Source organism: Etheostoma cragini, chromosome 21, assembly GCF_013103735.1.
Source record: "Etheostoma cragini isolate CJK2018 chromosome 21, CSU_Ecrag_1.0, whole genome shotgun sequence".
In the NCBI taxonomy this organism is placed as follows: domain Eukaryota; kingdom Metazoa; phylum Chordata; class Actinopteri; order Perciformes; family Percidae; genus Etheostoma; species Etheostoma cragini.
Window position 1 is genome coordinate 9,080,931 of NC_048427.1, and position 15,219 is coordinate 9,096,149.

Genomic DNA, 15,219 nt, shown 5'->3' on the forward strand with positions numbered 1-15,219 from the left:
CCCAGGGGACTTACAGCTGTAATCGCAGCAAAAGGTGGCGCCACAAAGTATTAACTTAAGGGGGCTGCATCATTTTTCAGTTTTTTATTTGTTAAAAAAGTTTGAAATATCCAATTAATTTCGTTCCCCTTCATGATTGTGTCCCACTTGTTGTTGATTCTTCACAAAAAAATAACAGTTTTATGTCTTTATGTTTGAAGCCTAAAATGTGGCAAAAGGTCAAGTTCAAGGGGGCCGAATACTTTCGCAAGGCACTGTAGCTTTATAAACCTGAGGAAAATAATACTGTGAAGTTCCTGTTGTTGCGTTTTAGCTGCCCTACTTTCACAGAGAAGTTGTAAAGCCAAGCTTTGTGGTGGTCACTTTTACCTGGAAGCTGTATCTACCTTGAGGGGGTTCTGTAGTGCTGTAATGGGTCCTTCAGCTTTGCAAGTAACTGATTCTCATGTAGCACTTCTCTTAGTTCCATTTCCATAATGCCCAAATTAGGAGGGAAATTTGTAGTGATAATTGCTGAGCTTGTTAAGGTCTGTCTTATATCCTGTCACACCAAATAGGTTTTATGTATATAATGGGGCATCCAGTGCATCACTTGTTTTTTTGTAGCTATTATGTCAAACAACTAATAACTGCTTTTAAGTCTGCACACTTCATTCTGCAATCAGTGTAAGCTTTAAATGTAGATCCAAACCTCATATTACCACCATTTGTAGTAATCAAAAGTACCCATTTAGGATCACATCAAAAATAAGTCATTTTAGTAAATAATTTCATTATTTTTAGCCATAGCTAAAATACAGAGGTTCAGCTGGTGAAACAATGCTGTGAACCTCAAACCTTTCTCACTTTTGTTTGATAGACTCCATTATCAGTGTCTGTCAGTGCAGACATAATAAATCTTTCTTTAAAAAAATCTACTCAGAAAACAACATCTTCTCTCAGTACCATTGGCTGCTCAAAGGACAATTTTACTCAAATCCATCCTTCTGTCCTAGAAAGGATTCTCTTTAACTTGGTGTTTGTTTTGTTTTCTCAAGTAAGACATTAAAAACATTACAAATTAACAATTTAGTTTAGGAGTTGAAAGGACTTGGATCCCAAAGTGCAGCTGTTGTATTCAAATACTTTTAGTTGATAAGTGTTGAGACTTGGATCCTGAGTTGGGGGGGCAAAGGGATGAAACAACAACAGCTGTAAATGCCACAGAGGAGGGCGAGGGCTGACCTCTTTTGAAGTTACCTGTGGGGGGAATGGGATGGAGGGGGCGCTGACATTTAACAAACTGCTGTACGGAAGATGTTCTACACACAAACGTGCATTTATTTAATGCAGCTCCTCTCCTCTCCTCTCTCTTTATCGCTCTCACACACTCATTGCGGACACATACACACTCGCATCATATGTACTGACCGTCGTGTAGCGCGGTGATGTTTTACCAGCACTCTAAAAGCACTCAACCTATTATTGAGCAACGGTTACCATAAAAGGATGTTTTTTTAAGCATGTTTATGCATTTCTTTTACTAAATCCACCAGGAACTAATTAACATCTGTTTATTTAAAGCTGTCATGCTTCCATAGACACGGTCCTGGCCGTGACGTTGATAATTGCTGTGGCCAGTTTATAACTGATGGCTTAAACCTGCCTGTTGTGTCAGCTGAGGATAAGATAGCAAAGCATGTAAAGTCTAAGAGCAAGGACTACTGTATGTTGTCTATAATGGTATGTCACTAATGTAGATCAGTTCCTATTTTTGTAGGTCATTTTTTTCAGCAATGTTAGCGACGGATGACAATGTCGGTCGGTCAGTGCAACACTTTTGATCCAGACTAAAATATATATCGGATGGATTGCCATTACATTTTGTACAACCCTTTATGATGCCCAGAGGATGAAGGTCACTGACATTGGCGACTTTACCTCCAACAGGTCAACATTTTCAGTAGAACCACAGCAGAAATACGCCGTTCATGTAACAAATGAATCTACCAGAAATGTCTGCTTGCACATACTGTATTGGCGGATGGATTGCGCTCCAGTTGAGCCAGGTCTTTGCCGGACAACCCTGTTTTTGTTTATCTGTTTTCTGCGCTCTACGTCAGCGCCCTTGCCGGCCTTATTCAGATGAATTAAAGGGCTGCATTTTAACATGCAGAGCTTAAGTCGGTTTGAATGGCTTGTTTTCTGTAAAAGACACATTTTTATATTTTATCAGCGTGAGCCTTTACCTAAAAATGCTCACTTTAATCAACCCATTATGATCAAGACCATTCAAATATCTAATATGCAATGTGTTTGCATTTACAAAACAGAAAGAAACCCATCACTAACCCACAAAATCCTCACATCGCCATCCCTCTGCAGACTTGATGTAGTCTCTTCCCTTTAAGAGCTCAATCAACAGTCATCGATTGCTATAATAAGATTATCCTACTCTTAAGCCCCTGGTCACCTTGATTGTCCCTTGTTCAGTTTAAAGTTTGCACTCACAATTTCCTCTAAAGTTACAGATGATGGAGCGTACCTAAGATTAGGAGTTCAACTTGTAATATAGATTACCCTTGGAAGTTTAGGAGCTGTCCCACTAATGAATGAAAGTAATATTTTGTGAATATTCTATGTTAGAATCTACATTTATTACTTTTCCTATTACTCCAATATTACATATCCATGTTTTGTAATGGGTTCTTGGTACTTCAGCCCCACCAATATCATATCAGTGTGGTAAACAGTGTCAGTCTACTAGACAGGATATCTTTATTTAGATAATTTCATTAATCCCAGTCCGTGTAGATTGTTAAAGCATTTCTTTTTATTTTACATTGTTTTTATTTTAGTTTTTTTTTATTGTGCTGAGCAGCGCCTGTGATCTTTAAAAAAAGACAAAGTGACCAGCTTAGGTGTAGAATATGCTCAGAGGCGGGATGACACTTACCCTTTTATAGAATCCAATAAAGGGAACAAAATGCTGTATTCAGGAGACTGATAATTCATGCACCCACTGGCCAAATTAATCTAGTGGCATAGCAATGCACTGCATGCCCTCCCTTATCACAACGGTGAATGGCTCCTGCTTGTATTCTTGACAAAATCAGTTTCATTGCCCAAACGTTACTTGCGTTTGCAGAGTTCACTCTTGCCTTTTTGTAATTTACTAAGCATTAATTTCTAGAATCTCTCAGATATCGTACCGGCCCTTTTGATGATTTTATTCCCAGCAAAGTCGTTGATGCCTGTGCCGGACTCGGAGCAAAGCGCCAGCATGCTTTGTTGCTTAAAATGAATTCTGCAACATGATAACTAACATCACGGCCATCTGACATTTATAATGAATGTTCAGGTTAGTAGTTGGATTTGCAGCAGTTGGATTTGAAGCTCTTCTGTTGAAAACCATAATAAGCCGTAACTGTTTCCTTGTTTTGCAACAACCGCGCCGGGGCTTCCGTCCTGCTTTTATCTTTTCAAAAAGGGCAAAAATTCTCATTTCACCTTCGGTGGCCCAGCAGTTTAAATTTATCGGTTTGGTGTTGCTGGTTTGATGTTTAATGTAGAACAATCTAACACGGGCCCCCCGATTTAAAGTCTAAAAATCAAAAGCTACAAAGGGAAAAAATCAATCAGGTGATCAATCTCAATTTCATATGGCTGTTTTTTTCTCAGCTTTACCTCCCCCTGGGGAATGTTTTCAGAGTGATTCAACAAAACTGTTCTTACATAGAACCCACCTCAACTTTTCACTTACTCAATGCCCATCCGTAAAGCTGCACAAGTAGTCTGTAACGCAGTAGTTGAACGTTCAAAATGCTTCAGCATGGGCTGCAGCAACACAAATGAGGCATTATGTATGATACACATAACACACAGTACATCAAACACACTGACCATTTTTGTCGTTTTCAGCCTTTTGTGCATTTGTTGCTTTTATTTAGACACATCAGAATGGGGCAAGACCACACATTTGACAAACATGTTATAATATACATAAATGGTTTGCACATTGCCCAGATGTTATCCGCTTGAATTTGGCCTCTACGTTTGTCTTGTGACCTACAATAAACATTTGACACTCTTGAACATTACATAAAAATCAGTAGACAGGACCTATAACATTGTTTCATAATTTTAATTATCACCATTGAATATTAGGAGAAACTTAAACCCATTTCATTACATTGTGGTTTTCCATTTCATGTGTTTTAGATATGTTATCAAAAAGGTTCTTTATGTATCCTCTAGATTTGAGAACACGCTGTCTGGATTTGTTGTTTTGTTAGCCTGTGCAAGTTCTTTTTTTAATTCAATCTCTATGAAAAGCCACAGCTGATTGAGACTCTGGCTGAAAAACTGCCTGTGCAAGTACTAGTCATGAGTCACTCTTAGCTCTCCAGTATCTAATCAAGTGACATATTAATTAAATACATCCCTTTCCATCACATTTAATGTTTTCCTGTGTACACCCTCAACTGAACTATAACAATTTGAAAGAATGAAAACAGTGCTCTGAATAACATCTTTTCTAACCTGACGTATAGACAGTTGATTTCCCCAAACGCTAATTCAAAGCACCATCTTCCGAATTTCTTTTTCCGCTTGTACAATGCTATCAACCTCGCCAGACCTCATCTGAATTTTGGCCAATTAATAGCCTGACTAATGAATACTTAATTGAATTCAGAGTGAGTGAGGGTGGGAGGTCTGGACACAAGAATACCAGGGTTCATCACGACACCAAGGACAAATTCCTATTCAGGATTGAGACCACCAGAAAACTGAACATTCTCATACAGTTGACCCAAACAGGCCCCCCTGCTTTATCAGAGCGATAATTTGAGGTAATTGGAAAGTGTTTGAACAGTCTAGCGTGCTTGAAAAATAAAGGATTTTTTTTCTTTCATGAGCCAGTGGCAACAATGCAGCAATAGAAGTATTTGGGCACTGTCCTACGGTTGTTCTTTTGAAGCAAGGTGGTACGTTTTTTTTTTTTTTATTGAGGTCAGGCTTCTTTTTTATTATTTGCTGTTTTTTCAGCCGTAGTCTCTTAAAATAGGAACAAACTGGAAAAACATCAAGCTGTGCAGTGCACTTTGGACCCTCAACACCCTTTACATGTTCCAGATGCTTCCATTAAGGCGGAGGTTTTGTCTCCCCAAAGGTAGCACTAATAGATACTGATTGTCCTTTGTTCCATCTGCCATTTTTAGTTTTTTTTAAAAACAAACTATAACCCCAGATGTTTTGTCTGTTTTTCTTCTTTTTCGATGATTCATGGTTACAGTATAGGAGAGATGGATCTTGTGCTGTGTTGTGTATAATGAATGTATTTGCATTGACTGTCTGCTTGAATAGATTTCCTCCTTCTTCTCAAGTTTTAGCTGAAGAATTGGGCAGAAAAATGAATACTTGGATTTGTATCATGTCTCCTTAGTTACCCACATGGCACACATGCAGTTTACAATGATTACAGAGACGTATTTACCCCATACGTCTTTTTTTAAACAATGGCTCCTTGATTTTAGACTGCAATAGATAAAAGCAGTCTTCTTATTTCTAGCTGATTCATCGCCCTTTTAGCTGAAATGTCAACTGTTGCTGGCAGATTTTATCAGCTGTGTCTAGCAAGCTTCTTAAGCTATTATTAGTTCCAGATGAGTTTAAAACATCATCCCCGACTGACTATTTAAAATCGCCGTCTGACAAATTTTAAAACAAGCATTTGATATACATAATATACATGATAACATGATGATCGACTGACGCTAAAGATAACATGCAAAGTAATTGGATTCTAGTGTTGAGGTAGTTAGTTCTTGTATTACAAGTATGATAAGAAAAATGTAGTTAGCTAATAAATTGCTCCTTGGCCTTGGTAGTGAGCTTGTTAGCGAGACACGCTAACATTGGCAGATTACGTTGAGCAGACAGACGCTGTATTTCTTACACTTTTCTGTGCTGTTTTTTTGAGGGGTTTTGAAAAGCCAAAGAAAAGAAAATATGACCCACTTAACAATTAACAATTTAAATAGCAAATATCATTCTTTGTACAATTCAATTCAATTTTATTTATAGTATCAATTCATAACAAGAGTTATCTCAAGACACTATACAGATAGATCCCACTCCAGAATTTACAAGGGCCCAACAGTTCTAGTAGTTTCCTCCAGAGCAAGCAACAGTACAACTGCACGCACACAGCTTCGGCATGTGGAGAAATCCAAAGGGTTACATGTTTGCTGTGTTTAGTTACAGTTGCTAAACTATGGGTGGACAGATGCTGTCTTTTTGTGTTTATCATTTCTGCTTAGTTTTAAACTACTTTTTCTACTTAGTTTTAAACTTCTTCTCATACATATCATGTAGAATGTTACAGAACCCAGAACATCCAGCAAATTATTTTCTACATGTCTACTAGATAATGTGGATTATTATTACTTTTGTATGAGAAGGGCACATGATGATGCCGATCATCACAACCGCTTAATGTGCTTAGTAATCTGAAGTACAATTAGAATCCAATGCAGCACACTTAAGCTCATCACAAATCCAATAGCAATCAGTGATGTCCTTGGTGCTAAAATGGTGGCCTGTGTAGATATTGATCAGACACGGCATTGCTGATGAAAGTATGGCGCTAGTTGTTTTACAATATTGATTAGTGGGGAACAAGTGAAGCTATTTTCTGTTCAGTCTAAGCAATAGAAAAGGTGTCACTCTGAGGCCGTAAACTAAACTGCATTTCTGTGCAGAGAGAATCTGGAGATGTTGTGGTGTGTGTGTGTGTGTGTGTGTGTGTGTGTGTGTGTGTGTGTGTGTACTGTGTGTGTGTACTGTGTGTGTGTGTGTGTGTGTTAATAAGATCAATAAATTAAATATCCAAGAGTAAGTTGAGAGTTCTAAGTTTTTATACTAATTTAAAATTAGATTGTCTAGGTTCAAGGCTGTTCCTATGTGGTTTGCATCATATTCAAAATATGGTTTGGAATAATTTGGTACCTCATTTATGAATGGACTTCATTAGAAATGTAATGTTTTGAGGGTTTTTATATTTATGATGTATATTACATGTAAATAATGTATGCACTATTACGTATTCATATATTATTATTTCATCTGTTTGATAAGACTACGGTCTATGTTCATGCTTATCTGTCATCTTTGTCTGATTTTACAGCAACTGATGAGAGAGCGTCAGCAGATGGCCAGTCGTCCATTTGCCTCAGTTGCGCTCGCACTGGACGCCAGGGGAGAGGAAACGCAACTGTTGCAACCTGTGGTTGAAGTGAGTCCTGCTTGTTTACACAAATGCACGCACACGCGCAATCATTACACAATTTTGATTATTGTGAGTCCTGACAGGCACCAACAAGTCCTCTTTCCACATCCGTTACAACCGATCTTAGATTTAAAATTTGTTTCTACTGACACACATACAGTGGTTGTGTGTTGCCAAATCATTGGACCTTATTGTGCTCAGCCAGCTCATGTGCTCCACTCACAAGATGTCAGCCTTTATCTGCTCCCCACATCAATAAGAAATCTGCCAGTGATGGTCCTTTTCCCCCATGCCCCTCTTCTTTATATATATGAATTGTCCTCTCCAGTCAGGGCATTTTTCAATCAATGTTTTATACAAAGTGATGTCACGATGCCAATTATTCAAAAGATCTTTTATAGATTTTTCAAAAGTTAAAAAAGAAAAATATGGATTTTATGATCGTTTTAATCTTCTTGCAAAGAAAAAGATGGTTGTTAGTTTGAAAAGCATCACTGAATTTGAAAGGGATTGCTCTAACATTAAACATATGACTTCGGAATGGTTTTATTTTGTTGTTGTTGTTCTTCAGTGTGCATGTTTTAATTTTGCTTGATTTGTTCTCCAGGGTTGTTCATTGGGAACACACTGCACTCAGATTTTGATTAATATGTCAATATACCCTGCATGCTCACGTGCTTTTGCACATCGGAAATGTTCTGTACAGTTGCTACTTCACCTATTTATTCCTACAATGTGAATACCTTCCAGACAAATAGAAAGTAGAGAAGAAGTCCGACGTAAAGCACAGTGTAGGGCTCTATGACACATGGGATAAAAGCTTAGCTTAAAAACAATATGGGTAGCTACATCCACAAATTGACATTGGAGGACCGACAGTGTTTCCTCAGCCAGAGCTACCTCTGTGTCATCTGCTGCTGAGAGAAATAAAATCACAGTGGCAACTAGGAAAGAGGCACTACATTAGCTATTAATGTATATTACTGAGTGGTACTCAGTGTGCATTATGGTGTTGTGAAGGGCAATGTAAAGAGAAAAAGAGGAGAATAACAATGCTTTTTAGCTTTCTGAGAGCACTTTGGGAGTTGTGCTGTTAAAGCAGTAAGGTAGTCTGAATGGTTTTAGAAACCACTGCTTTGCATTTTATTTAGGTAAAATGTTAATTAAAGAAGTGTCAGTGAGATGTGTGTGTCAGTGGGTCATTTAATCATTTATTCCAGTATTGCACAAAATCCCAAAACAGTGTTATAGAACGCATTGAGGCAGAGACTTTGCATCCACTGGAGAGTATTGCTGTAAACAATATCCAAAGCTGTTTTGGAAATGATTACTGTAAAAACAATCTGCTGGCTTCTGTTTCTTGACTCTTTCAAGATGCAGATTGAACCTTTTAAGCACTTGACTTTCAATTTAACTTAGATGTCCGTACAGCCTTCATGGAAGTTACAATAGTTTTGTTTCAGAAAAACACACGAGAACCCTGCTTTACATGCTTGTGTACTAAATTAATTCACAGTTTGTATGCCAAATGCTTTTCAGTAGTGCCTAAGACATAAAGTACACTTTAAATTCAGCATACAACTTTACAAGCAAGCTGTTTTCCTGCCCAGTACATTGCCTAAATGTGTTTTTAAAAACACATCTTATGGTGACAGCCTTAATGGTAAACACACATCTAATTTGCCAAGCAGCTCTTAATTAAGTGTTGCTTGGTTAATCATTTGCATGCCAAATGTTTCAGCAGCTTCTAGTGGCTCAGAAATGTTCTCAAATGACATTCAACCATGTGTGACGCCAGCATTACCGTAGGCAAGGTGTTAAATCCAGATGTATCCAGTAGCCACATAGAACACAAATACCTTATATACTTCCTCAAAGGTCACAAAGCATTCCTTGCATGGAAAAAAAGCAATACACTAATTTCTCTGTTGAAAATATAAAAAGTGAAAAGTGGTTTTCAGAGGTCATGTAGTTGCTGCAGCATTTGCGATCGTTTACTACTATACTTTATAACTAGTATTCCCGAGTAACACTTACAATTAATATGAAATAAACAAACATTATATACAGAAACCAATATGTACTTACAAAAAAAAATCTGATTTTATTTTATTTGAAGTTTCCAGCTGTTAAGATGATTTGCATTAAGGAGTTATTTCTATATAACTGATATATTTGTACTGTATAGAAACACAGAGTCCTATTCGGCCATAAAACAACATAGCTTTTGACAGCTTTTTCAATGTGTCGGTGTATTTTGGATTCACCCCAGAAAAATCCAATCTATACGGTTTCAAATGTGCAGATGCACATGTTGGACCACATACAGCTCCATTACTTGCCTTGGCTCCAGCTGAGGGTGAAAGCATGAAACCAGTCTAATTCTCTTTTATAAAGGTTAATTGGTCAGCATCTGGCACCACTTAGCTATTGAAAATATTTGTTGGTGTCAAAGAGGACACTGATGTCACGCTAGCACCACTGATATTCTATTTGTTTCACCAGCTCTGTTTTTACTTTAAAGGTGCTCTAAGCAATCCCCCCCATCCTTTTTGTTGGTTATTGGCTGGAATGCTGGAACACTGTTGTGAATGCTTTGTGGTGCAGGTGGGCACATTTTGTTTTTGTTGCCATTTGTAGACCCTGGGCTGTCTACAGACACAGAATCATCATAGATGATGCAGCTTGCACAGGAAACAAGATCCAGAGGAGCTGCAGTACCAAAACGACCCCTCACACCCATTCCAACACACAACAACATTTAAGATCCTTTTTTCCAATTGTACTGTCCGCACTGATCTCACTGCATTAGTTATTACTAGCTGTCTTTCACTAAATCTTTGCAGCGGGTCCCCAGAGCAAGTCACAACAGCCCCTGTGCCCATTTCCTCTATTTTTGGTTGGTTTAAACCCCAAGAGATGGACAATGCTTTTAGTGACCAAGATGTCAGCAGCTGTTGGACATCGAGCCAATCAGAGCCCAAACACTGCAGGCCAATGCCTCAATGTCACAGATGTCTCTATTCACTATGGCCGGCATTCAACATATGGAAGCACTAACGGACAGCTAGTGAGATGGATTGCACCTGTCAGCAGGGGAAAAGAAAGCAGATACTGTGTGTGTGTGTGTGTGTGTGTGTGTGTGTGTGTGTGTGTGTGTGTGTGTGTGTGTGTGTGTGTGTGTGTGTGTGTGTGTGTGTGTGTGTGTGTGTGTGTGTGTGTGTGTGTGTGTGTGTGTGTGTGTGTGTGTGTGTGTGTGTGTGTGAGAGAGATTATGAATGCCGGTAATAAAGCTTGATTAATGCATAGTAGAGTTGCAGGCTGTGTAAACCTTCTTTGGAAAATATGAAAATGGAGACAGCAATTTTAAAAAGCTTTGATTAAAAAGCAATGATTGGAATTAAATGATTTATTGATGTTTTTTATTTTCCTCTGCATTTTAAAAAGATTTCTATTATCCCAGGTTAATAGAAGACGGAAGGACATTGTTTAACTTGGCTATTTTTGCTGCCTTTCACGCAAACAAAAAGGTGCTTTTTATGCTTTAATGGCAGAAATCACAGCGTTGGTGTGACGGTACTTGTGCAGTCCAGTCTAGTTCCCAAAAAATGCACAACAAACATTGTAATGTTTGTTGTAATTGCACACTCCAAGGAATAGACAGCACTAGGTTACGAGCAATTATAGCTCCACCAATAATAGTACCAATATTTATATTAATACTAATACTAGAGATGTTAACAACTTTGTGCATGATCTGTAAATTAAGAAATATGTTCCGAAAAACAGAGCCAAACATGAGGTGATGGTGGCAATCCTGCATTATTAAAATGTACAATCAAAGGATCTACAGTTCTGTGTGGAATGGCAGTGCTGAAAGGATGTGTAAACAAATGCCCCCTCTAATGCAAACCGCACTCATCTGTAGCCTTCAAAAATGAATGTAAAGATTGAGACATACAGTGCAGCAGCTTCTGTTACCAGAATGTTGCAAAAATTACGTCTCGGTGTTAGGGATTTGTTTGGAACAGCTGTAGTGAGGTTTCACCCAACGGTCCATGTAAGTAGAGCTTGCAGTGGAATCTGCCTTAAAGGTTCCCTTGCATGAATATGACTTACATATTGCAGCTATTCATTAGCAGAATAACTTGAATGGTCATGAGATGGCTTGAAAATTAATTGGCCTTGTGCGTCAGTTGTAAATCTAATATGGGCCTCTCTCGATCATGAATGTATCTGAAAAGATGCATGAGAATTTATTCTGATGATGTGGCCTAATTGGGTTGAGTAACGATGCATATATACAATGTATGTCAGTACCTAGCCTGCCTGTAATGCAAAAACTCTTATGTGCAGTATGACTCCTTGTGTTTAAAATTGAAGTTTGGCCTCCTTATGTTCACGTTCATATGGTGCCTGTGAAGGTTTTAAGTCCTTCAGAGCATTACATGGAGTATAATCATACGTAAGAGGCAACAAGACTAATGCATGCATCTAGGTTGTACTTGCTTGAAACTAATGAAACAAACGGTGATAGGGTAGATGTTTGAAATCAGGCCTTGTAGAATGTGCACTTATCAAGTTTTATGGCCTGAGTTAAAACGTTATAAACGTCGGGCTTCTTAGAACAGTTTAACAACTGATTAACAATTAGAGTTTGTGTCTGTCACATTTGATGTACTTTATTTTTCTACTTTGGCTCACCTTTTGTCCTGCTCTCCATTCTCCTCATCTTTCTGTCCCTCTGTGTTAGTTCCAGCTGATTAGTAGTACAGGCAAATGGAAAATAACGCAGGCCATTGTGGACAGCATTCATAACCTCGGCAAATTATTTCTGCAAAGAGGTTTCTCTTCTGATGAAGGACGAATCCAGTTCCCCTCACAACTTCCAATAGTTTCTTTCAATTTATCTTTTTACGACTTTTTCAAATTTGCTCCAAACGTTCTCTTCCTCTCCGTTGTGTGCTGCAAAATGTTTATTCATACTGTTTGTGTTATGACGTTCCACATGTAAAATGGCGTTAAACACCAATGGCACCAAGTAATAAAGAAACATATTTTAGTTGTGAACTATGGCCTTTGAATTGGCGAATTGGGAAATTACACTGCATGCTTTATCCAAAACAAGATTGCACATACTTTAAGTTAATAGACTCCAAATTTGCATGGAACTTTTGAATGTATCACATACACTTACAACACACTGTTTATTTATATTTTTTTTCTTTCTGGTGCTTTGCACAGGGTGAAGTACACCAAATTTCAGTGGAATATGTTTCTTCAAATGAGCACATCCCACTCCTGATTCCCTCCCTCAGAAAACACCCCTGTTTTTCTACCATTTTGCCTCTTCCGGCTCTCTTGCCTCCCATTTTAAATTCAGCCAGTCATACTGAGAGAAACGTCTATTCTATTCAGACATGTTATTATTGCTCATTTTCTATCCCCTCATCCAAAACTTACTGTGAAACCCTTGACATTTATTATCAGGATGGCATGTTTTTCACACTTGCGACAAGCAGTTTTGGCCATTAACTGAGAGGGGAGGTCATTGCCTCAGCAGGTGGACTGTGACACACACACACACACACACACACACACACACACACACACACACACACACACACACACACACACACACACACAGTGTTTTTGTTTTGTGACCAACTTCAGCAGCTATTATTACTGACTGTTGGTCTGCTGGTCGAGCTTTCCTAGTGGGACTGTCACATCACTTTGATTTAACATGGGTTGGTAAAGAGATCCTGGGTTCTTGTACCAATCAAGTCAATAAATACTCTTATCATGCGTCCTGTCTGTCCCACCTCATCTGGAATCCCTATTATTGATGTCTGTGCAGCCGACAAAAGCAAATTATTTCTACCGTAAAATCCAAATAAACCACTGAACATTGGAAAGATTTCTTTCCTAGTCGTCTTGAAATTGTCTATAAATGTGTCATTTTTTTGTTCTTGCTGTGTCTCTCTTGTCAGGGTGCACCTAAACCTGTAGCGATTGAGCCGTGTTCAGGAGGGAAAGCTGCTGTGTTGACCGTCCTCATGCGTCTGCCCTCTGGGCTCTCAGACTTACCTCCCCCAGGACAGTCAGGTAACAATTGAGTGTGTATAAATATATGGTGAAGTGCAGTAAAACAAAACAATAAAAAAGGTTCTTTTACAGCCGTGAGGCTCACCATACTCTGCTTAATTCTAATAAATGTTAATCAAGTTTGTGTTGCACCTGTTACGTTGACAATACAATAAAAGTGTTCTTTTACAGCCGTGAGGCTCACCATACTCTGCTTAATTCTAATAAATGTTAATTAGGTTTCTGTTGCACCTGTTACGTTGACAATGCCAATGGCGTCTCAATTAATTATTGCACTAAACATGAACATGTTGCCCGGTCAAAGGCAGGTACATATTACTGCACATAACATTAAGCACAATCTCTATTCCTCTCATCCTCATGGCCAGGGATTTTGCTACTTTGTAAACCTTTCACTCAGCCTATGTCGTGTATGTATAAGACATGCATTTCCACGCATGCACGTTTAGCGTGCTTCAGTGGTCCATAAGTCTCTCGGGGTTGTAAATATATTGTATTTTTAGAGTGAGCAGGCAACCTATACACAAATAAATCATTTCAAACATCACAAACAGCCATCAGAAATACACAGAATATAGATAGTCACGTACAGCAAATGTCAAATGTACTACTGAAAAAATGGTTCCAATTCCCACAGAAAAACTATATAGTTTTGCTCTTGGAAGTTGCAATAAAATTCTACATAAAATTTGGTGTTTTAAATGTTATACACATATCTGTAATTCTTCTTCCTGAACAAAGAAAAATGTGTTGAAATTGCCTGTTTTTCACCCCCCTTACAATTTTCTTGCTGTTTTCCGTCTTTAGGACTCATCGTTGCCAGTGCGCTGATAGACATTTCACAGCAGAAACCAACAGATTTTAAGGACAAATCCCAGGGTTTAAAGAACCGAAAAGCCCTGTTTCCAGCACACCAAGGCACCTGTGTCTGATTCTCTACCTGTCAGTCCTGTTAGGTCCCCCTTTTACACCATCTGAGGTCATATTGTTTCAGTATGGTGCAGGTCCCAGTTGGAGGCCTTTCCACAGAAAAAGACATTGTTACATGTAGAAGATTACATTTGGCTGCTACCACTCCACCACCGAGTGTCCACTGAAAATTGCAGAGTCCACAAGAGCACAACCTTGCTTACCTTTCCTGTCCCTTTGCTCTAATCTGCACACGTCAACCTCTGGTCACATGACTCTTTCTCCAATCTCTGAAACAACCTTTCCTCCACCTACTGGGCCCAAAATCGCCACTTCCCTTCCGCTTGGGCAGTTATCACGGCAAAACCGCGGCTGCGTGTTGTCTGCGCTAAGAGGGAACCCGCCTGATCAGTGACATCAGAGACTGATTTAATGAAGGGGACCTGCACCTATTGTATTGGACCTTTGGTCGGGACCATTTTGTGACGTCTCATCGTCCATTTGCTCAGCATGAGGGAAAAGCAAAGGTGTCTGTACCTTAGGGTATCAACGTTCAATTGATCACATCAAGTTGGAAATATAAGAGATGATTTAAGAAATAGCTGGTAGATATCCAACATATGCTGCCTGTGTTTCTTTTGCTTGCCAACAAGTGGTATTACATGGTGCTGAAGTATTTAGTTCTTCTGCGAAGCCTTTGCTGTATGGACTGATATCATTCTGCCTTTTGGTGGGGGAAGCTATGCGCTAGGCTAGCACTCTCTTTAACACCCGGTAACCACATGATAGGGTTTCGACAATGTATTTTCGTCAAGCCAATTTCCATTAATGATCGTTGTACATATGTATATCATCCACCCAGCTGAAGCTTACGTCTGTATTTTCTGTGGAATACATGTACAAATGCTGCTGAGACATGAGACTGCATTCAC

At 38.8% G+C, this 15,219-nt stretch overlaps 1 protein-coding gene across 1 annotated transcript in view; it reads left to right on the forward strand.

Annotated features, from left to right (window-relative positions):
- atrnl1b (attractin-like 1b) overlaps positions 1–14,879 on the forward strand; it is a 58,748-nt gene extending 43,869 nt beyond the window's left edge. The window contains exons 27-29 of the mRNA XM_034860175.1: positions 7,169–7,276; positions 13,264–13,378; positions 14,186–14,879. Coding sequence (XP_034716066.1) covers positions 7,169–7,276; positions 13,264–13,378; positions 14,186–14,310 — 348 coding nt within the window. The 3' untranslated portion in view covers positions 14,311–14,879. The remainder of the gene's footprint in view (positions 1–7,168; positions 7,277–13,263; positions 13,379–14,185) is intronic.
- The last annotated feature ends 340 nt before the right edge of the window (positions 14,880–15,219 follow it).